This window comes from Neolamprologus brichardi, chromosome 7 (assembly GCF_056152115.1).
Source record: "Neolamprologus brichardi isolate AB-2024 chromosome 7, ASM5615211v1, whole genome shotgun sequence".
NCBI classification, from domain to species: Eukaryota; Metazoa; Chordata; class Actinopteri; order Cichliformes; family Cichlidae; genus Neolamprologus; species Neolamprologus brichardi.
Genome location: NC_142110.1, coordinates 29421834 through 29443177, shown reverse-complemented (window position 1 = coordinate 29443177; position 21344 = coordinate 29421834). Strand labels below are relative to the sequence as shown.

The 21344-nt window shown below is 40.4% G+C and overlaps 2 protein-coding genes across 5 annotated transcripts; both read left to right on the top strand.

Annotated features, from left to right (window-relative positions):
* The first annotated feature begins 1042 nt into the window (after positions 1 to 1042).
* Positions 1043 to 14761, top strand: tbc1d13 (TBC1 domain family, member 13). 3 transcript variants are annotated; one of them, XR_436600.3, is made up of 13 exons: positions 1043 to 1154; positions 2988 to 3061; positions 3155 to 3195; positions 3767 to 3828; positions 4753 to 4852; positions 5743 to 5825; positions 5903 to 6062; positions 7360 to 7570; positions 7683 to 7846; positions 9156 to 9316; positions 9896 to 9953; positions 10037 to 10517; positions 11965 to 14761. XR_436600.3 is itself a non-coding variant. In XM_006782145.3 (12 exons), exons 1-11 carry the CDS (start codon positions 1132 to 1134, stop codon positions 9934 to 9936), a joined length of 1116 nt encoding a protein of 371 aa, XP_006782208.1. In that variant the 5' UTR covers positions 1043 to 1131; the 3' UTR covers positions 9937 to 9953; positions 10037 to 14761. The 3 variants fall into 3 exon arrangements, 2 of the variants coding, with proteins under 2 accessions (XP_006782208.1, XP_006782207.1); XM_006782145.3 differs by having other exon boundaries at positions 9160 to 9316; positions 10037 to 14761; XM_006782144.3 differs by having other exon boundaries at positions 10037 to 14761.
* Positions 14762 to 15794: 1033 nt separating this feature from the next.
* On the top strand, positions 15795 to 21280 carry thnsl2 (threonine synthase-like 2). 2 transcript variants are annotated; one of them, XM_006782146.3, is made up of 9 exons: positions 15795 to 16051; positions 17458 to 17689; positions 17779 to 17973; positions 18057 to 18209; positions 18288 to 18527; positions 19791 to 19939; positions 20254 to 20379; positions 20451 to 20605; positions 20816 to 21280. In XM_006782146.3, the coding sequence occupies exons 2-9, from the start codon at positions 17467 to 17469 to the stop codon at positions 21039 to 21041; spliced, it is 1467 nt and encodes a 488-aa protein (XP_006782209.2). In that variant the 5' UTR covers positions 15795 to 16051; positions 17458 to 17466; the 3' UTR covers positions 21042 to 21280. The 2 variants fall into 2 exon arrangements, with proteins under 2 accessions (XP_006782209.2, XP_035769238.2); XM_035913345.2 differs by lacking the exon at positions 15795 to 16051 and adding an exon at positions 16733 to 16860.
* Positions 21281 to 21344: the final 64 nt, after the last annotated feature.

Below are 21344 nucleotides of genomic sequence, written 5' to 3'. Positions count from 1 at the left end.
GAAAAAAGAGAGAAAGTACAGGTATTACTCAGTTAATTAATTAATTTCCCTTCCTTCCAACAGGAAAATTAAAAACAAGACTGAGACTGTGCAAAAGGATGGCGCAAAGGTTTTGGGTAATTAGAGGATGCTGTATTGCAATTATATAATAATAAGAACACTACAAAAAAGCTTCTTCTTTAAAAATAAATAAATAAATAAAAGCAGGAACCATGGTAAAACATTGAGTATTAATGTAAACATGACACGATACTTGAATTTCCTGTTTACGTCTATCTTATTTTTTAAAATTATTTCCTGTTTACTTGTTTGGTGAGATTAGTGATGCCAGCCTGAGTGACTTTCATCGTCTGTATTAAATCTGTATGTTTTACATAATAATAAAATGAATAAATATTACTGATTGCATGACAAACTCCTCTAACTGTCCATTGGAAAGGATAATCATTTCAGACATTCAGCATGCTTAATAGTTCAGAATCAGACTGTCGTTTTTTACAATAGTCTGTTGTTTATTATTCACAAAAAATACAAAATGTTTTCACCATGATTCATGGAGACAGTGTAGGATTATTTTTGATTTGTTTCCTGATGTATGTGATGTATGTTTTGTGTCTGTAAAGCAAATTCCTGCAATCAACTACCTACATCTTATCTCTCTCTCACTGCGCTGCAAAAACAGAAAGATCAAACAGTCATATTACAAATGGTGTCACATATTTGTGAATCCATAACTACGTGTATTCAGGCAGCTTGGCATGCAGAGACCCTGCAGCTGTTGAGGGGGGGACTGTCAGCGGGAGTGTATTTATGTCAGATCTATGCCAACATTTGCGAGTTACAAAGAAAGGTTTGGGCAGTAATTAACTGTCTTTTAATTTATTAATTAAAAGCTCAACTCGGAGCTCAAAAGCTTTACTCAGAATGTATTCTCTGGAGTAAATCTTCTGGAATTCTTCCGTTTAAAAATGTATTACTAACTGGCTGCAGGAGGCAGCATTGCAGCCGACAGTGCATCGCCTGTCGGATTTCCTTGGTAAAAGAAGAAGAGAAGTAGGAAGACTTCCCTGTGGCCAATAATTCATTCCTCTTTGGAAACAGTTAAAGGAAAGCACCGTCTCCTGCCTCGACATGTCTACAGCGTACAAAAACAGGTGAGCGGCATCCAAATCTCTGCCCTCGTGAGGGATGTAGGGCGCGCGCACATACTGAAGCTGTTTATTTCAGCAGCTAGCCTCCAAAGCGTAGAATTAGCATTAGCAGCAGCAGCCCCGCTGACCAGACACGAGCCCAGTTACAGCCGCTGGAACACGCGCACCGTGAACGCTAATATGGGTTTTTCAGCTAAAAAAAAAAAGGGTCACCGTTAGTATCGCAGATGGAAAGCGCGCAGGGTGCTTTGTAAACTCAAGTATTCAGGTGTTATGCTACCTCCGTGTTAGCACATCAGGTGACACAACTTCCTCCACCCCCAAAAGGCTAACAATTAGCCACCGTCCGGCTAACGGTATGTGCTGACTTTGTGTTTGTGTCGCCGAAAGATTGACAATCAGCTGTTCACACATAAACCCTAGACCTGAACTGAAATTAAAACACACGTGCTTACTACAAACGAACCAGGCCCTCTGACCTGATAACTGCTCGACAAAAAGACCTTATTAATGCCTTTTTTATTTTTTCTCTTTTGCTTTTTCTTCATTGAGCAAATCTTTTTCGTCAACAGTACATATTTTAGGGAAGCTGACAATATTACCATGTCTTTGCTGTCAATGTAATAATCAAATGTCAGAATAAATAGAGCCAAGTAAAAGAGTCGAAAACTATGTAAACACAAGCTGAAAATTTGACAGATAGAGGAAGGACGGTTACACAAATGGCAGATTATTATAATAGGAAAAGCAGGGTGTTTTCTGTTTAAAGTTTCCTTTAGATTTAAGGGAAAGGGGCCAATGTGGCGAATGTAGTAGGAAAAATAGTTACTGAGAAAACCCCCAAATTTGTTAGAAGAAAATAATCAATTTTGGAGGGACAAATGGGAACATTTGACCTGGTGGTGGTCAGAGGGCCCGGTGGCGCCAGTGTCCGGCAGCCTCGCCTCTGTCAGTGCGCCCCAGGGCAGCTGTGGCTACAACGTAGCTTGCCATCACCAGTGTGTGAATGTGTGTGTGAATGACTGAATGTAGTGCAAAGCGCTTTGGGGTCCTTAGGGACTGAGTAAAGCGCTATACAAATGCAGGCCATTTACCATTTACCATTACAATGAAATAATAGGAAGAATAATAGGTCTACAAGGAAGAAATGTTTAATTTCTGAGGGAACAATAGCAAATTTCTGTGAAAATGTTGAGGAAATAAAACAAAATTAATAAGGAAATAACAGTCAAATTCTTGAGGGGAAACATTTTTTGGGGAAAAGTGACACATTTGTGGGGGGCGGCATCAGTTTTGTTTAAATAAAAGGCACATTTCCGAGTCAAAAAAACACCCAAGTGAGAAGAAAATGGCAGATTTAAAGGAAATAATCAACTTAGGGAGGAAAAATAGCGAACGTATGGAGAGAAAAAAAAAATCTGTGAGAGCGAGGAACAGAGGCAAAGTTGTGTGGATGAAATGGGCAATTATACAAGATCTGGTAATGTAATGAGAATAAATGGAAAGTGTACAAAATTACATTTATTTACATCTGATGAACAGAGATGTTTTCTGTGCTTTAAAAAATGGCTCAAATATTTACATCTTAATTCTGGGTTTAATTTTTCCTGTGGGAGATCGTCTCAAACCTCTTTGGGGAACTGCCGTCATGTCCCCGATTGAAAAGTGTTAATAGTGAGCGATGCCATTTTCCCACCTTCATACTTGACTCAGAGACAAGAGGCTGTCATCAATCTTCTTCTAAAACTCACTCTCTCCTGTTGTCTCTCTAACTCTGGTGAGGTAACATTTGGGTCAGAAATGAAACTGACTCTTATCTCGCCTCCTTTTTTTCAGGATACAAGAGTTCAAAGTTGCCTTGGCTGAAGAAAAAATCAACTTGAAGACACTGAGGGAGCTGTGCTTCAATGGTAACTGAATTTTTTGAAGGGGTGGGGCTGGTAATGTAATAGTACAATATTCTGTTAAGCTTTACTGACGGAACCTTTCTTTATATAATGCAGGAATCCCTTTTGAAGGAGGCATACGAGCGCTCTGCTGGAAGGTGAGTCGCCCTGCCTCATGGGACCATTTTAGCTTTAACTGGTTGTAATTGTATAAACTGGCATCTCACTTTACAGACAAAAACATACAATACCATATCTCTGGTGTACTTTGAGGAAATGCCTCCAATACTTTATTACCTCATATTGTGAAAAGAAGATGTGCTGCCCTTTTACTGCTGAACACTTTACAGTTTACTGGGCTGTTTGTGTCTAAGACAACTAACAATATCAGGGAACTGATTTTCTCTCAGTGAAATATCCAAACTCCAGGAAACACGGAAAAATTGCTGTCTAAGAGTTTCACCAATAGCTGCTAATCTGTTGTCTGCACTTTCTTTTTAATGCTACAGCTTGTATGTCTACATCCCTGCTGACACATAACTCTTACAACACTCCCACCACATGAGACCAAACTACAGACTGTATATAAAAGCTGGACATAGCCTCAGTGATGTCACCCAGTGGTTTTGGAGTGTGCAAGGAGCTTTGATCTGTTTGTAGGAGTGAAACAGCTTTAATTATGTTTTTAACACAGTGCGCCGTTCTTCTTGTGTTTTACCTCCTTCTCAGATCCTTCTTAATTACCTACCTCTTGATCAGACCCAGTGGGAGTCTTTCCTGAAAAAGCAAAGGTAAGTGGATCAGTTTAAAGCCTGATCAAAGAGCTGGTGCTTTGATTTTATTTAGGAGAACCCTTGTTTTGTGTCAGCTGCTCTGAGTCTGACTCACAAAACCTGATGCTGCTTATTATGATGCATTATGGTTGAAGTCGCAGCTCTCTTGTGGTTTCCTCTGTTTCACATGAGAGCACTGAGACCCAGTTTGGTCTTAACCACTCTTTCCTTCGACTGGGGAAATCAGTGAAATCTAAGAGTGTTGAAAAAGGACATTTTTAGTAAATGAATATGCAGCCTAAAGAAGATTGTCTTTTCCACCTCTGATTATTTAGATTTAGCAGTAAGTCTGCTCTGTGAGCTTCCCGATGTTCCATGTGCATATATGGAAAGCTGGAGGCTTCTCGATTCTCATTCACTTTAAATGTGCCAAACTCGCGCGTGACCACACTACACTGTGGCTCTTTTGCTTTGTTCTGTGAATGCTGCTTAATTTGAAAAGATGAGTCAACCTAATTTTAAATGCTGCGGCTCAGTCGAGTAGTTCTTAAACTTTTTGCTTCACTTCAGTAGCTGGAAAAGGACACACAAGTTTTATCAGTCATCAGCAATCCAAATACAAGGACCCAAAGTAATCTTAAAACTTAAAGGTGACACATACACAGGGGGAAAAGTAAGCAAACTCAGAAGGGAAACGCTGACAAATTTACAAGAGGAAAAACTGTAGAGTCATTATTCTTTTCTTTTAGAGTTTAAACTATTTAATCAGTCAAACTTGTCAAAGAATAGAAAATCTAAAAAGAAACTTTATTTAACTTCAAAAACAGGACGTGAATCCTTCCATGTGATTCACTAATATATGAGAATCTGATGTGACTAATCAAATTCATTGATTATTAATCAATTAATGTATTCTTTCCTTTTCTTCCATGGGTCTCGCAGAGAGGTGTACTCCCAGTTCCTGAAGGAGATGATCATCCAGCCCGGCATTGCCAACGCCAACCTGGGCCTTTCCAGAGAAGATGTGACGATGGAGGATCACGTGAGTCATCCTCCGTCGTTCTTTCTTTGCTGCAGTGACGAGCTGAAAGAAATAATGAAACCAAATTGTGCTATGAGTGATAAATCGAAATGCAAATTAGCATCACCTGCCAACAGTTATACAAGTGTCAGATTGAGATAAACAGTGCGGATTCTCCTGATGAGTGCCATTAAACTGTGTCAGGTGAATATAATTACACAGTGAGGTCTAATAAAGTCGTAAAACACTCACGCAAACTGCTGCCGTTTTCAACTCGAGCACTCAGCAAGCAGGAGTTTGGTCTGGGTCTGATTCTGTTACAAATCTTTAGCTGAGGTCTGCACAATAAAGATTTTACTGGACTCGCAACATTAAATTTTATGGCTTGGCTTCATAAGGTTGTGCTTGAGTGAACCTTTAAACGTGTGAGTACTGAATAATACCTTTCACTTTGTGACTGCTGCCCACACTGGGCACCGACTGTGTGCAGTAATTTATATTTGCACGACGGCACAAGGTGTAGTATAAACTAGAGCTGTTACAGAGGCTTTTTAAACAACCAAATCCATCACAATGAGTCCCTACAAAATTAATCACTCATATGCACATGGCTGTGCTTCATCTGTTTGACTCTAAAAACGTGGGAGTCAGAGTCTGAAGTGATAAGAAGCCAAGTTATCTCCATGCACACAGTGCACACACGCAGCAGTGTGATTCTGAAAACTGTCGGATTTATATTTTGAAGTCACTTTAAAGTCAAATTTGCTCTGCAGTCAGATAAACGCTAAAGAGATGTACAGCGCGTCCTTACAGATCACAGAAATATAGATCACCTTCTCCTGTGGCTCTTTGTCATGAGCCACTTGTCTTGACGAGTTTGAATAGTTTTTATCTGATCTGATTCTTTTCAGCCTCTGAATCCAAACCCTGACAGCAGGTGGAACACCTACTTTAAAGATAATGAAATTCTGCTGCAGATCGACAAAGACGTGAGGTAAACACCTTTACCAGCTGTTCTGTTACTTCCTCCTGTTAAATAACAGTAATGTGAATGTGAGTGTTCACCTGCAGGCGGCTGTACCCAGACATGGCGTTCTTCCAGCGCCCCACAGAGTACCCCTGTCAGCTGATCCTGGACCCTCAGAACGACTACGAGACGCTGCGTCGCCGAGTGGAGCAGACGACGCTGAAGGCACAAACGGTCAACTGCAACCGCAGCGGGGTCACCAATGTAAGCCTACATCCAGGGCATGAATGCGATTGTGGGGTCCAGCTCAGTTTGGCTGATTCAGGCCCATCTGTCGAATTTTGACTTTTCTGCCCCGCTTACAGTACAAATAGGTTAGTTCAGGTACGGTGATGTGCTGAAACAAATCCATCATCCTGGTATTAACAGCAGGAAGGGTTGAAGTTACTCACACGGCCTACATCAAAGCTGACACAGGTACAGCTGAGAAAAGAAAACAGTTAATGACTAAGAATTTGTCTCATTAGAAATGTAATAGGAATGTATAACTTATGATGGAATGATGATGGCCATCGTCGGCTATTTACATTCGTTTGTTGTACATGACTTTTCTGTAAACATTTATCCACCTATAAATCACAAACCTAAATTACTGCAACATTACATAAAGTTTTTAAAACTACACGTTTACACAGTCACTTAAAGAGGAAATGGTTCAGCATTTTTCTACAGGTCAGGCATTTTAACCCTCAGGTTAATATCTGTAATAGGGGTTTTTAATTAACTTAGAAATTTAGATGTAAATGACTGAAAGGGCAATACTTTACCTCAAAGGAATGATTGTGGTTCTTTGGATAATATCTAGACAGATTCTTCTCTCTCTGCCGTGACCGTCTTTCAACCTCAGTTAATGGTGAAAAATGTAGATGATGTCCTGTACCAGGCAGGAAATAAAAACTTGGCAGTTGTTAAAACTTAAACCCCCTAGTGACTGCTAAAATGTGCACATAATGTGTAAACGTTAAGTTTGAGTTATGTGCAGAATAAGTGTGTGTTCACAAAGCAGCCTTGGTCACACAGTTTGTGTGTACAAAGAAACAGTAGTTTTATTCAGAGGGCAGCAAGATTATTTATGTAGTGGAGAAACCCTGCTCATGTGGATATGACTAATCGGCATGAGCACCATGTCTCCATTTGTTTCACATCTATTTGATATTTGGTAACATTTACAGACATAACTGGCATAAATCAGGTGTTTCCTTCGCCAGTAAACAATAATAACATGGGCACATGTGTAATTGTCATTAATAGCATGTGTTCTGTGATAATAAGAATATTTTATATGTGCATTTGGCATATTTGCGTTACAGTTTTGTCTGTTAGCATAAAAAAATGCAAAAAAAACCCAAAAACTAGAAGCGGCGTTAATCCTTGCTTCCATGTGATTGGCTGATTAGATATTACCGTTACTGTGCAGTTGTACAGGTGTGCCTAACAAAGTGGCCATTGAGTGTATGTTACTTCAAATCTGTTTCGGATCAGCTGTGTCTTGTTTTCCCAGGTGAGTTCACCTGGAAAGGCGCTGAACCTGTATCCATCTAACGAGTACGAGGTGCTGCCCAATGGCAGTGAAGCCCACTGGGAGGTGGTAGAGCGGATCCTCTTCATTTATGCCAAACTGAACCCTGGCATCGCCTACGTCCAGGGCATGAATGAGATTGTGGGGCCAATTTACTATACATTTGCCACAGATCCCAACAGCGAGTGGAAAGGTTTGTAACGTTTAAAAGGGGAAAAAAAGCTTACATAAACTCTATATGTTTTCCTTTTGGTGATATTTTTTGTGTTGTTTGTTTGTTTGGTTTTTACTGCGTCATCTCACAGAGCACGCTGAGGCAGACACCTTCTTCTGTTTCACCAATCTGATGTCGGAGAACAGAGATAACTTCATCAAGAGCCTGGACGACTCTCAGTGTGGCATTACCTACAAGATGGAGAGCGTGTACTCCATGCTCAAAGACAAAGACATGGAGCTATATCTTAAGCTGGTAAGGTTCACTTTTAACACATTTCTTGTTCCTTCCACTAAACACAGACGCAAACAAGTATTTTCTTCAATAAATCAATGACCAAATTGACTTGAATATGCTTTGTAACAGAGCTGCTTCCAGTCAGCCCTTTTCCAGTTTCTCTTATTGATACGATACTTTAAAAAAGTAGAAAAGATCTCTCCTGTCCTTCCTCTTGTAGGATTTAAATATTTTTTGTCGGACAGTCAGCACTTTTCATGATGTTTCTTTTCAAGCTAATTGCCTGTAACTGCTGTGATTCTTGGCTGTTTGACAGACTTTCTTCTCACTCATCAGGAATTTATTTCCTGCAAAACAGAAACTCCCACAGGTTAAACTGGGCTGACCAGATACGTTTAAAGCCTACTGACTCTGAATTACTAAACATGAGCTCTCACAATCAAAGCAACTTGTAATTTTCATGTTAGATTGTATGTAAAAGATGATGATTTTTTTTAAATTATTATTATTATTATTCATTTATTTTTTGGCAAGAATCAAAGCCAGTGCTGCAGCACCACAAGCTAATTTCTCTCGTGGTCTTTTGATGCTGGCTCTAAAAGCGAGTTAGTCCCCATAGACTCCCGGGTTAAAATGTCCAACTTTTCAGCAAAAATAAACACCTTTACAGCCTTCTAGAATGTGACTGACAGGTGACACATTCATCTGTAGCTGCTAGCTGTCTATTAGGTTTCACCTCAGCTAACTGGAGTCTCAGAACTGGACCTCTGGACTGTATGGTGTTTGCATCTTCTGGGCCAATTTGCTGAGGATAGGCCTAGCAGACAGGTAAAAACTGCAGTCAAGACTGAAACTGTAGACCTGAGCGGAATCCAAATGGATACTAATAAACCTTCCAACTCCAAATAGATCTGGTGACAATGGCTGCCTGGGTGTGAGCCCACTGGGAAGTATTCTGAGTTACTTTCAACAACCCAAACTAAGCCGTTTCTGGGCAATACACCTAGTGCTCCCAAAGCAGTACCCATAGGGCACACTTCTAATTCACTGTCAAAATATGAAATTTTTTTCTTGATCAGCTGCAGGTGCAAGGAAAAAATAAACGGCCCTTGGAATTACCAAGATATCTACTCTGATTATTCATAATTAGTCATAATTATAAACAAACACAAAATCAAAACAAACCAGTACTGCTGTGTTTTCTTTCATTTATGGAACAGCTTCACGTTCTCCCTGCAATAAAAATGTAAAAAAAGTAAAATGCAGATTAAAGTCTTGTTAAAAATTGTTGCATTGACTTCCTGTGTGTCTCCCCCCCCCCCCCAAGGAAGAGCAGAACATCAAGCCACAATATTTCACCTTCCGCTGGCTCACCCTGTTGTTATCTCAGGAGTTCCTCTTGCCAGATGTCATCCGCATCTGGGACACACTTTTTTCTGACCAGGACAGATTCCATTTCCTCATCCTGGTGTGCTGCGCCATGCTCATGTGAGTCTTTCAGACTGGATTGAATTTATTTCAGTTATTTTTATATGTCATCAATTGGACATCATTCTCCTGAGATTTTTAGAGCCAAATACAATAACTTTAGTTTACTTTAAATTTATAAATACAAACATGCAAGCAATCCAGGTCTTTGTCTTTAAGACATGCCTCTAGTTTTATTAATTGATCTGTCATCTTCACAATTATAATTGGGTATCATCTGCATACAATAGAAACTGTTATTTTCTAATGATATTACCTGAAGAACGCGCACAGAGCATGAAATGTTAATTATTCAGGTCTAAAAGACTATGGGCAGACTAGGCTTTCAAAGTCCGAGTCAGGGTGCTATTTAGCATTACAGTGTTCTTTGCAAAGAGGAAAAATGACTCGGGCAGTCATTGCAGAAGTACTTGAGTTTTGTGTGAATTTAGAAGTAGGCATTAGTTGTCTTGCTTCATAGATGGATATAAGTGGGTGTCATCTGCATAGAAGTGTATGCACTGTTTCTTTTTTGTTTGTTTTTTAAATAACATTTCCTAAGGGAAGTATTCACACTGCGTCAACTCCTCCTTCTCACAGACTCATCCGGGATAACTTATTGGCTGGTGATTTCACAGTGAACATGAGATTACTGCAGGTACAACTCTAAAGCACACAGTGTTCATGTTCAGACATGTAGCTGATGCTACAGGGATTAATTGGGCTGGATATGTCTTTCAGGATTACCCCATCTCAGACGTCCACACCATCCTGACCAAAGCCAAAGACCTGCAGGATACATCCTAACCTGGTCCTCGTCCTCCCGCCTTCTCTGGTCACGTGTGGTAGGTGGGAGTCGAAAACAAAAAGGAAAAAAAAAAAAAACAACAACAAAAAAACATTTGTCATGTCAAATGTGTTGTGGATGGACCTGACCAATGAAGAGTCTGCACAGATGTTTGGGACAGCGTGCAAAACTTGGGAGGACATGCTGAAACTTCCTCGAAATGAGTGGAGGATGGAGGGGTGCCTTGTGTCATAATGCATTATGGGAAAAGGCTCCCTTGGCACGTGCCTGTCCTGCTTTCTCAGCCATCTCTCCCGTGGAGACAAATGAATGTCTGTAGGGAGGCGGGGCCACAGTAATCCTACACTACCAATCGTAACCAGATGTGTTCAACGAAGGAGCCAAGAATTCAAAGGAAACTCCCACTGCGATCACGTATGTAGTCCGATTGAGTTTAACTGTGTTGAGCAGTATGTGCATGTTTGTTCTTCTTAAAAAAAAAAAGTTAATTTTCAATGATTTTTGCTGATATAAGAAACATGTATGCCTTATCTTTTGAAGGATGTGAAATGGGAGATGGCATTTCTGTGTATATTTTCACTCTGACATCAGAAACATGAAGCGATAGTTTCCGCCTGTTATCATCTCAGCAATGCTTTCTAACCTTTTGGAGAATCACAGCAGAAAGAAACTGCTGTTGAAAGAACGGTGTTGTTTTTTCATACTGAACATTATTTTCACAGCAGTTTTTTTTTTCTTCCTCTAGCCCAAAGAAGCAAGTCTCACAACTACGGTGGGACCAATGTGCACTTAATTTTAATAGTAATGAAATATTAACAGTATGGCTTAGTGAAGTTCTTAATTTCTGATCAGCAATCAGTGCAGCTTCTGGAAATTGCCAATTTAGTGTCATCGACCAATCGGAGGAAATGTGTGAGAAGCTAAAATAGCTTGTTTGAGACGGAAGGATTAACTGAGGGGCTTTAGCAAAGCCCAGTGTAAGATGAAGAAGGATTATTCTTATCTATGAATCATGCACAGTTGCTCAAGTAACTTAAAGTGAAAAGAGGGTGTTTTTTTTTGTTTGTTTGATGTTTTTGGATAGTGAGGAATTATCTTTACATAGCAATGCATCAACCACACAGCTGCCTTTTAGGCAAACTTTCTAAAAGTTGGCATGAAACACTTCTTTTCTACTCTTCTTTGCTACAGAGTGTAGTTGTTCAGTCAGAAAGGAGGCTTGGCTGTTTATAACAAAATAATAGCCTTGCTAAATTTAAGTTAATCACTTTTGGTTTAGACTGATGATGTTCAGTGTGAAACGGCATCCTGGCTCATTGCACTTTTCTCTTCTGATGCGCACGTCTGTGTCCAGCCTTGAGCTTGTAACACGTCAGTGAGAAGAATCGATGCAGAATCAGAAAAGAAGCGAACTGTTGAAGCTTATTGAGTGATGACGCTCATATTAAGGCACTCTGTGTGGATATTTTATCTGAACACGAATGAAAAGAGGTCATTCTAACTCTAAGAATTTGTAATGTGGCCCTACATGCACAGGCCTAGCAGGCACCAGGCCCAGGGCCATTAAAGTGCAGTGTTTATCGTCTTTACTAACACTTCTCAGAAGTTGGTTTGGGCATTAAATAATCTAAGCTTTCCCTGTCTGCTTTTTATTTTCTGCTTCTAAAAATTAAACCTAATCTTACACACTATAGAAACATTACTTTTCTTCATTTACTTTTACCTACAGTCTGTAACAGTGCTGAACTTTGAGGAAGTGTTAAGTTGCTCTTTCACTTAAACTGAAAAGATTATTCTTGCTCAACTTATCATAATGAATCAAAGTGGACCTTTTCTTCTTTTCCTGTTTCCTGTCTCATAGTTCCTGCTCCAGTGGTGGATGTTCATATTAAACACGGCCAAAGTTAACAAATAACAAGGTCAGTGTACAGTTAGTCCCTCTGACACCAAAGCTCAGGCTGCAAAATGCTCCAAACACTCATTTTTTTTCTACTTTTGGACTTGCATGAAGTCACAGAGAAGGGACGTCCCTAATACAGTCATGTTAAGCACAGACAACCCACACACTTCAGTTGACAAGGGGCAGGCTGTCAGAAGAAAGTTGGCTTAAAGGGGGAGGAGCTAAAATGGCTAGCTTGAGATCTAAAGGTCTGCTGCAAGGCTCCGTGTAAAATAAAGAAGTATTATTTTGAACTGTGAATTATGCAAAGCTCCTCTTATAGAGTTCAGAAAAAAAACTGGAGCTGGAAATTAGAACAATGCATCCACTTAAATCTAAAACCAGTAAAATCTCAGAACCTGAGAAATGGCTGTATTGTTTTAGTTTTAGTGACCACTTTTAACTGTCAGACTTAATATAACACTAACTGTTCAATAGCTTCATATAGGAATATGTAGGAAAAAATTAATGAATTACACATAAACTGCTTTAACACTTTGAGACGATAAAGTCAACATTTGTGAGAAAAAGGTGATGAGGTGAATCCAGATATAAAGTTTCCCTGATGGAAAAAACACAAATTTTCTTGCAAAATTATGACTTTAAAATGTAATTTTGGCTTTTTTTCATTTTTTTTATTTTAAAGAAAGAAAAAACCTTTAATGCTGAACTTTTTTTTCTTTAAATATCACTCTTCTTTAAACCTGCAATGGCTCATAAATTCTGCTGTAAAAGTGATCTAAGGGTGTTTTCACACCAACGCTGTTTAGTCTGTTTATATCGAGGATGTGTGAACATGGTGATCAGAGCAAATCAACCACACCGAGACCCTTTGGAGGAGGTGGTCACGGTGTGGTTCGTTTATGGTGTCTAAACGAACCACTAGATATACGCTACAAGTCTGAGCTAAAAAATGTAAAAGAGTAACATATGGTTGGAGTCACAGTACAGACACAGCTGGTCGCTGAGTGGACCGAACAGTTCACTTGTTTTCATCTCTGTGTGAAAACAGACCAAAGCACAGGGAAAAGCTACAAGTTTACAAACTCATCAAGACCAGATTAAACGAACAATAGGTGTGAAATCCCCCTAAACTAACAGTAGAAATCAATATTTAGTCAAGCTGGAGATGGTACGTCGCACTTTAAATGAAATGACAGATCTCCCAAAATCTGTATTTTCAGATTGTCTCAAGTAATCTGAGCTGTTTTTTTTTTTTTATTAAGGAAAACTGGAATCATTTTTTTCTGTACAATAATTTCAGTTTATTTAATGAAGCTGTTCAAAATATTAGGCTGGAAAAACACATTTGAGCTCTGTTTTAAAAACTGCAACCAGATCACTATTAGACCCACTACAGGTTTCATAATGTGAAGCCACAATCAGATCTTTAGTCAGCAAGATTTTTTTCCTAATTTTTCCTGACAATAAACTGCAGAAAACTTCAAAAAGTGCAGTTTGGGTAAAACTTTCAAGGCTCATATCACCATGTGAGATATATAGCTTCTTAAAACAAGTGATACCATATGACCGGCCTCCTTTCTACCTGCACTTTGATACCAGGGTTGTCCTCCAGCTGTAACTCCTGCTGTTTAAATGTGTTTTTCAACCACAAAAATATTTAGATCTCAGAAATCCTGGAAAGATTAAATAAATAAAAAAGCACCAAATTGCATCCCAGTTGCTGAGGTTTAATGTCCTGTTACTGTACAAACAGCCATGGTGCTAAGATGAAATTATAAGTAGCTTCAATAAATGCACTGGCGTTATTGTACAAACAAAAATGAGCTGATTCTGAGGAGGTCTGCTGGGAACTTTTCTCATATTTTGCTGATTTTACATCAAATCTTCCTCACTTCTTGTTGTACTTTCTAACCTCTTACTGTCCATTGAGTAGTTAAGGGTTCAGTCAGATCTTCCTTTTCTGTTTTATGTTATAACAGACGAATATTGAGGCCAAAATTGCTTTGAGAGTTGACTTGAGAGGCCCACGTGCTGAAACCATGTTTGTTAACATGCTTAAAATGCAACATCACTGTGACTGATACGAGGTTAAAGATCAGTAATCACGTTAAAAATCTGAGATTACAGTTTTCCCCCCAAATAATCACAATTATGATTTTTACCATAAGTAGCCCTGCCACAGCTGGGCTACTTATGCCTACTTAACAACAGGTTGTTCACATTTCTGCTGACACTGTTAAATCGATCTTTCATGTTTCTGACTCCGCAAGGAACAAACGCACAACTACACTAATCTTTGTTTCCTGACAACCTGCAGCTGAAGTAAAATCTGCTGTTTTTGGTTTTTTTGCATCTCAAGAAAAAGCCGGCATGAAAATGAAAGTATTGAAGTGTACTTCTGAACATCTGGAATATTCTGTTCAGTGTGAAAGAGCAAGTTTACGAAGACCAAAATTATTCTGTATTTTTACCATGTTGGTTTTTTTTATTTTATTTTGAGGGACTGTTACTAGTTAGATCCACATGCTCCTCTTTTAATGTGTATTTATTTCCTCTGTGTGTGTGTGCACGTGTGTGCGCGCGCGTGTGTGTGTTGAAGGGAGGGGGTGATGTTCTCTATACTCTCAATGTCTTATATCAGTTATATGCATGGAATGGATTTTGTAAGATGATTTTTGTAAAACGTCTCCAGTGTTAAGACTTGTAAATATGTTTTTACATGTTTGCAGACATGCATTAAAATATTAAAATGAACAATGGGATAAATCACATGCTTCTTTCTTTCTGGTTTCAGAATAAGTCGGATTCTGTAAAATTCTGTCTATGAGGACCCTACTTCTCCTGTGGCCTCTGTAAATACTTTCATGATGAGTTTATGATCTCAGCTGCTAGTTTCAAGTCTTTGGTCAAATAATCATCATGTTTTATTTACAATCATGATCTCATTCACAGTAAAAGTAATGTAAAGCAACGTATGCCTTAGATTGGGCCTACCCTGAGATTAAGTCATGTTTTACAGCAGACAGTTTCACACATCATTCCTGATAAACCATGTTTTGCTTATCACAGATCGAAACAAGCACCAGCCTCCAGCACTGAAGTATAAAAGCTGCAGTTGCTCTAATGTTGTCTTGAGGCTGGTTTTCACTCCTTCAAACTGTACTTAAGCTTAAAGTTAGTAGTATATTAGGGGAATGACCTGGAGTACCTGAATTGGACCTAAAGACCATGTTTGTTTTGTTGATGCCTTTTGAAGCATTAATAGAATTATCAAACATGGTGTGACAGCCACAACAAACACTGAAGCTCTAAAATGAGTTCTGAAATCAGTGGGTGGTATCACAGTAGCTATGCACACACACACACACACACACACACACACACACACACACACACACACACACACACACACACACACACACTCTTGCAGGGTAAGAATAAAAAAAAAAGACTAATTAATCAGACATCCTCGACCCACATTACTGTTTTGTTTGTGTTTTACTGCACAGAAAGTGTGGACAATTCAACAATAAAAAATACATTTATTTTTTTTTGCATAATTTAATTAGTTTTACTCAATCGTTGTGGGCATTTGTGTATCGTATGGTCCTAAATAACAGGAAACACATTACTCTTCAGGTAAGGTGACAACAGCGCATTGCTTTTACTACAGGTGATTTATTACATGTATAAATAACTTTGAAACAACTCCGATACAGAAAGGGCCTACTGCTGCTCTCCCATACTGAACACCAGCGGGTGCTGTTCCATCCTCCCACCGGAGGGGGCAATGATGAGCTCATTTCGCTGATGAAAATGCTGCTTATGGATAAATAAGCTTCACACAAAGTTCACATTTCTTCACTATTAGATGTATTTAAAGTAGGGTTTTTTTCAGTTTAGCAAAAGAGGGACACTAAGAAAGAAGAGTAAGATGATGTTTTTGCCTACACGCGCCTGTTTCCCAACTGCTCCGTAAAAAACGTTAAGCTAACGGCCACTTCTCACTTCTCCCATCGTTTCTTCGGAACCTTGGAGACTGAAGGTAACTTGGCTAGTTTTAGCGGCTTTAAAAGCAAAAACTAACGCTTAAAATTAATGACTGCCTATTTTAGTGAACACAGAACCGCACACACTGCATGTTTAATGCGAATTCACTATGTTAAACTGATTTTTATTGATGAAGTCCTGATTGCTTTTTCTGTTCACAAATCACCTAAACTCTTGTACAGGTTCACTTAAACCTGCTGCAGCCGATAGGGTTCATTTAAAAACAGTTGCATCACCAACACTGATTCAGAATAATTTACCTTAAAAAAAACTCAAATTAGTGGTAAAAAAAAATAGTTTTAAAACAAATTTAAAACGGCAGACTTTCAGAAGAAGGTTAACTTGAGCTTCAAGATTGATAATAGTTATAGTACCAGATTAATTTCATGTGTCGGTGTCTGATGGCTCTGATTTATTTGCCGCATTTTATTAAAATCACTGTTAGTGCTTCACACTGTTCACGTGATAGAACAGTTAGATTTTATGTAACACAATCAAAATAATGAGAACCAAAGCTTATGTCATGTTACGGTTATTCACTGTGTTTTATTTTCAGTGAAATCAGAAAATACCGCTGACATGGATGTGTGTGAAAACCTGGGAAAATCTTAGTTAGACTGACTTTATATTAAGTAAGTGTGTCCTGGTTTCAGGACGGTTGTTCCAAAGTCCAGGTCTTTTCTTCCTGGTTAGTAGAGCCATGCCTCGAAGTTTAGAAAGCTTTGGTTAAAAAGCAACTCTTTGAGTTAGTTCTTCTGAATTATGAAAAAAAAGGACTGCAGCAGTTCTGCTCAGTGCAGAGCGGTAAGTGTGTGTTTTATAGTTGGCAGTGTGAAATGTGCTTTCTTTGTAGGAACAATATCTGCCACAAAATAATAAGTAAAATTTAAAGTGCTCATTTACTGCTTAATATAACTCATAAAGGTCACAACATGTTTATGTTTACTCCCAAATCTGTTTATTCTGTGTCACCACAGACAAAGCTGATTTGTTTTACACATGCATGAAAACGGCCTTTTCCTGGTCCCTTTGACAATAAAAGTCACGCACACAAAAATCACACACAGAACTAAGTTTCCATAATCGTTTAAAAAGAAAAATTGTGAAAAAAATAATTTGTTTATTTACTCTTAGTGTTTTAGTCCTGCTGTCCAAGGATGTGTACAATGGCAGTCAAAACTTTCACCCATTCACATGTTGGTATTGTCTGTGTCAAGACTGCTGATGAACCTGTACCAATAACAACATAAAGTGTGGCTTAAATTCAAGCTTTTCTTATAAATTTTTGCTATACATAAAAACACACACACATAGTTTCAGAGAAGTGCACCCTGGCAGATGATGCAGAATGATGTCACAGAACTCAGACCAGGATATGATGACTGTTACCTTCCTTCACAGGCGTGTAGGATGCAGTACTGCAGTACTCGTGGGGGGGTCAGGGGCTGGGACTTCCGGGATGTTCTGTTTTCGGGCTATGCCCCAGATGGAGGGATGTTCATGCCGGAGAGTTTGCCTCTGCTGAGTCCCGACACCCTGAGGAGCTGGAAGGGGCTGTCCTACACCAAAGTGGTGGTGGAGGTCGCTTCACTGTTCATCCCTCCTCAGCTGATCCCCAGAGACCACCTGGAAAGTGAGCTGGGGGGAAAAATTCACCGTTGCATGCAGGTAGAACTGATCAGATAATCAGTGAGTCCTATTTACCGTGTTTCTCTTTCCCAGTCCTCGTGGGTGAAGCCCTGTCTGGCTTCTCTGTGCCGGAGGTAGTTCGAATTGCCCAGCTGAAGGGGGGTCTGTCCATCCTGGAGCTCTTCCATGGAGACACCCTGGCCTTTAAGGACCTGGCTATGACCTGCACTGTACGCTTCCTAAACTACTTCCTGCAAAAAGAGAACCGCAGGGCGACTGTTCTCGTAGGTGAGAGGAAAACATGTTTTTATTATGTGATAAAACCAGAGAACTAGATGCAGGTGAAAAACTGGCATAAATGTCATCCTCAGGTACGTCTGGGGACACCGGCGGCTCGGCCATCCAGAGTGCCAAAGGTCTCCCTGGGCTGGACGTGGTGGTGGTTTACCCCCGTGGACGCATCACTCCAGTGCAAGAGAAGCACATGATCTCTTGCATGAAGGATAACGTCCATGTTTTTGCAGGTACACTCAGAGAAGCTCAAACAGCCACACTTTTTATTGTTATAAAGTTTCTCTGAATCAATGTCACTCCGTCTGTAGCCGACGGCAGCTCTGATGACATAGACCAGCCACTGCGCCGCCTGTTTGCCGACCAGGAGCTTGTAAAGTCTCACGGCCTCATGAGCCTCAACTCAGTGAACTGGTCCAGGGTCATGATCCAGCTCGCCCACTTCGTCTACGCCTACTTGGAGCTCAGTGGGGTGAAGCAGGACGATGTGGGCGCAGCGCTGCCGGAGCTAGAAGTGGTGGTTCCCACGGGAGGGGCAGGAAACATCGCAGGTGGGTTGATAATGTAAGATTTCTTATCCATGTGAGAAATCTTGGTCAGACTGATCTGAGAGCCAAAGTAAAATCACCAGCATTACTTTTTCAAAAAACATTTTTATTTAAAAAGGGAGGTTTCAGTTACTCAGTTTTATTTATTATATTGTCAAAAACAACATCCGCTTATCTGGGTCCTGGCTGCAGGTCAGCATCCTCAGCATCCAGGAAACATCAAGAATTTTTCAAATATGACACAAATAAGGTTTTTCTTTATCGTTACAATCCATCCCGAGCTCCTCCCAGTCGCACGTTCCCACAACACCACATCTAGAAGGTGTTCAGGAGGCATCCTGGTCGGATGCTGAACCACCTTCACTGACTCTTTTGATGTGGAGGAGCATTGACTCCTCTCTAAGCTCCTCGTCCTGTTTCTCAAAGTGTGAAGTTTTTCCACAGTTCGATTTCATACCCATGAAATGAGGTAAATTGATGCAAATTTACCTGATGATGCAGAAAGAAATGGATTTATCTGCAGAGACTATATCACAGACCGTGGATTCTCCTAATGCTACCATCAGTCAGAAAAGGAGGAGGAGCTTAGTGATGTTTGAGCTTGAACTTCATGGATCAACTTTTCTATCAAAACAGAAGCTCAGCTCTCTTCAATGCAGCAGACCTTTGCAATGTCCTGATCACTGCAGACACTCTGTTTGGTCCTGGGGAAAGTTTATCCTACGTCCTAAGTAGTCCTAAGTATGATCCAAAGACGTCTATGAAGAAAAGACCAAGTGAGCACATCACTTTGCTTTGTACAGAATTACTGGGACCTGGGGTCAAGCTCGCAGGTGCACACCCAGTGGATGGGCCACATAGATCTGCAAGGTCTCATGGAAAAATGTGAAATAGTCAGCAAAAAACCTTTCTCTCTTATTTTGAAACTGACGGTTTCCATTAGTCAGTATGTTTCCTGTCTGCAGCACATATATTTTGTTGAGTCTTAAGAAGAAAAGTGTCACCACAGCTGCCAGTAAGACCCTGAAAAGTCTTTTTCTAACACTAACCAAGTAGTTCTGTGATTTTGCTCAGTTCTCACCAGACCCTTCTTTTCTTTCTCTTTCTTTTTCTGTATTAAAGTTAAATCATATACTCTTAGAATTTATGAACAGCAGTAATAATCTTGTCGTTTTGGTCCTCTTTTTTTTCTGTGTGTCTGTCTCTCTGTCCTTACACTAGTGCCTCCTTATAAAAGCTGTTCCTGTCTCTTTTCTTTTTGGTCAGCCGGCCTCATCGTAAAGCAGATGGGACTCCCCTTGAAACTGGTTGCCATGGTGAATTCCAATGACATCGTGCACAGGATGGTAACCAGCGGTGACTTTTCCATGGCAGCTAATGTCACACAGACGTTGGCCCCGGCTATAGACATCCAGGTAGAGACACTACACCTGCTCGTGTGTGCAGAGTGTATCTATTTCCTCCAGTCCTCAGACAGCCTGATGGCTTAAGCATTTTATTACAGTGCAGTTCCTCTGATGTTCACTTGAAGCTCTGACAGTCAGTTAAAATGTCCAACTTTACAGCAGATTCCCTCCTTTATATCAGCTGCACAGGGGTAAATCTCACCTGGTCTCACCTGTTTAAATTGTATAAAGGCTTAAAGTTTCCATTATTAGAGGCGTGGCCTCTGACTGACAGGTGGGTGGCGACACAGGTGACATATCTCTGGTTTATTTGTCTCCTGCAGGACCCATACAACATGGAGCGAGTGTTCTGGCTGCTGCTGGGCAGAGACGGCGCCAAAGTGAAGACGATGATGGAGGAGTTTCAGCGCTCGCACCGACACTTGCTGCCTGAAAACCACCGCAGACTGGTACCCGTCACCTAGCTGGTTCACGCCAGTGCTTCTCCTCTGAGGGTCTAATCGGATTTTTTCCTTTTCAGCTGTCACAGGTTATGTGGACGGGGACAGTGACGGACGAGGGGATCCTGGAGACCATGAGGAGCTGCTGGGAGGAGAACCAGTATGTGCTGTGTCCTCACACAGCTGTGGCAGTTTGGCATCACTACCACTGTCCTCACAGTGCCCAGCTCAACAGGTCAGACAAGTTTAAATATTCAGTCATATGACCTGTGCTCACGCTGTTCTTGAGGCTCTCCTCTGCAGATACTTTATTCTGTGACAGATAATAATCAGCTGATAGTTCACTGAGTCTCTCATCCCTCTAATAAACTTAGTTAGCAGTAGTAATAGCCTGCTGGGAGGCATGTGACATCTGCGTGTTAAGTCCACTTTTCTCTCGTTACAGATGTTACATTGCAACTGCTTCTCCGGCCAAGTTTCAGGCAGCAGTGGAGAAGGCAGCTTTGACCTTTGACCTTCCAGAGGCGGTGCTGGCTTTGGAAAAGCTGCCGACCCGTTATCAGGAGCTGGAGCGGAGCCAGAATTGGTGCGAAGACTGGGAGGACAGACTGAGAGAGACAATCCAGTCTGTGAGCGTGGCGAGGAAGAATGGCATGACTTACTACACCTGAGTGGACATTAAACAGTTTTTAGGTCAGGTGACTGTGGCAGCACGTCGCTGATCTCTGAACCTGCTTATCAGGATTTAGTGAATGATATTGATGGCAAAGGAATCATGTGAGCCCTCAGGTGGACTTTGGTCTGTGGTGTCATATGACTTTTGTGTTTTCACACCTGAAACGAAGCCGTCTCTCCACAGCTTCAAACTGTATGTGACAAATAAAATGAAGCTAATTTTTTATAACTTTAACCGTCTCAGCTGCTGTTTTACTGAATTTATCAATGTAGTCATGCAGTCATGGAAACACTAAAAG

Coding starts and splice junctions, on each gene's coding strand:
- thnsl2 (XM_035913345.2), top strand. CDS start 16,819: ATGAAAAAAAAGGACTGCAGCAGTTCTGCTCAGTGCAGAGCG. Junction 16,861..17,457: donor GTTCTGCTCAGTGCAGAGCG/GTAAGTGTGTGT, acceptor CTTCCTTCACAG/GCGTGTAGGATGCAGTACTG. Junction 17,690..17,778: donor CCCCAGAGACCACCTGGAAA/GTGAGCTGGGGG, acceptor TCTCTTTCCCAG/TCCTCGTGGGTGAAGCCCTG.
- tbc1d13 (XM_006782144.3), top strand. CDS start 1,132: ATGTCTACAGCGTACAAAAACAG. Junction 3,062..3,154: donor GAGGGAGCTGTGCTTCAATG/GTAACTGAATTT, acceptor TATATAATGCAG/GAATCCCTTTTGAAGGAGGC. Junction 3,829..4,752: donor TCTTTCCTGAAAAAGCAAAG/GTAAGTGGATCA, acceptor TGGGTCTCGCAG/AGAGGTGTACTCCCAGTTCC.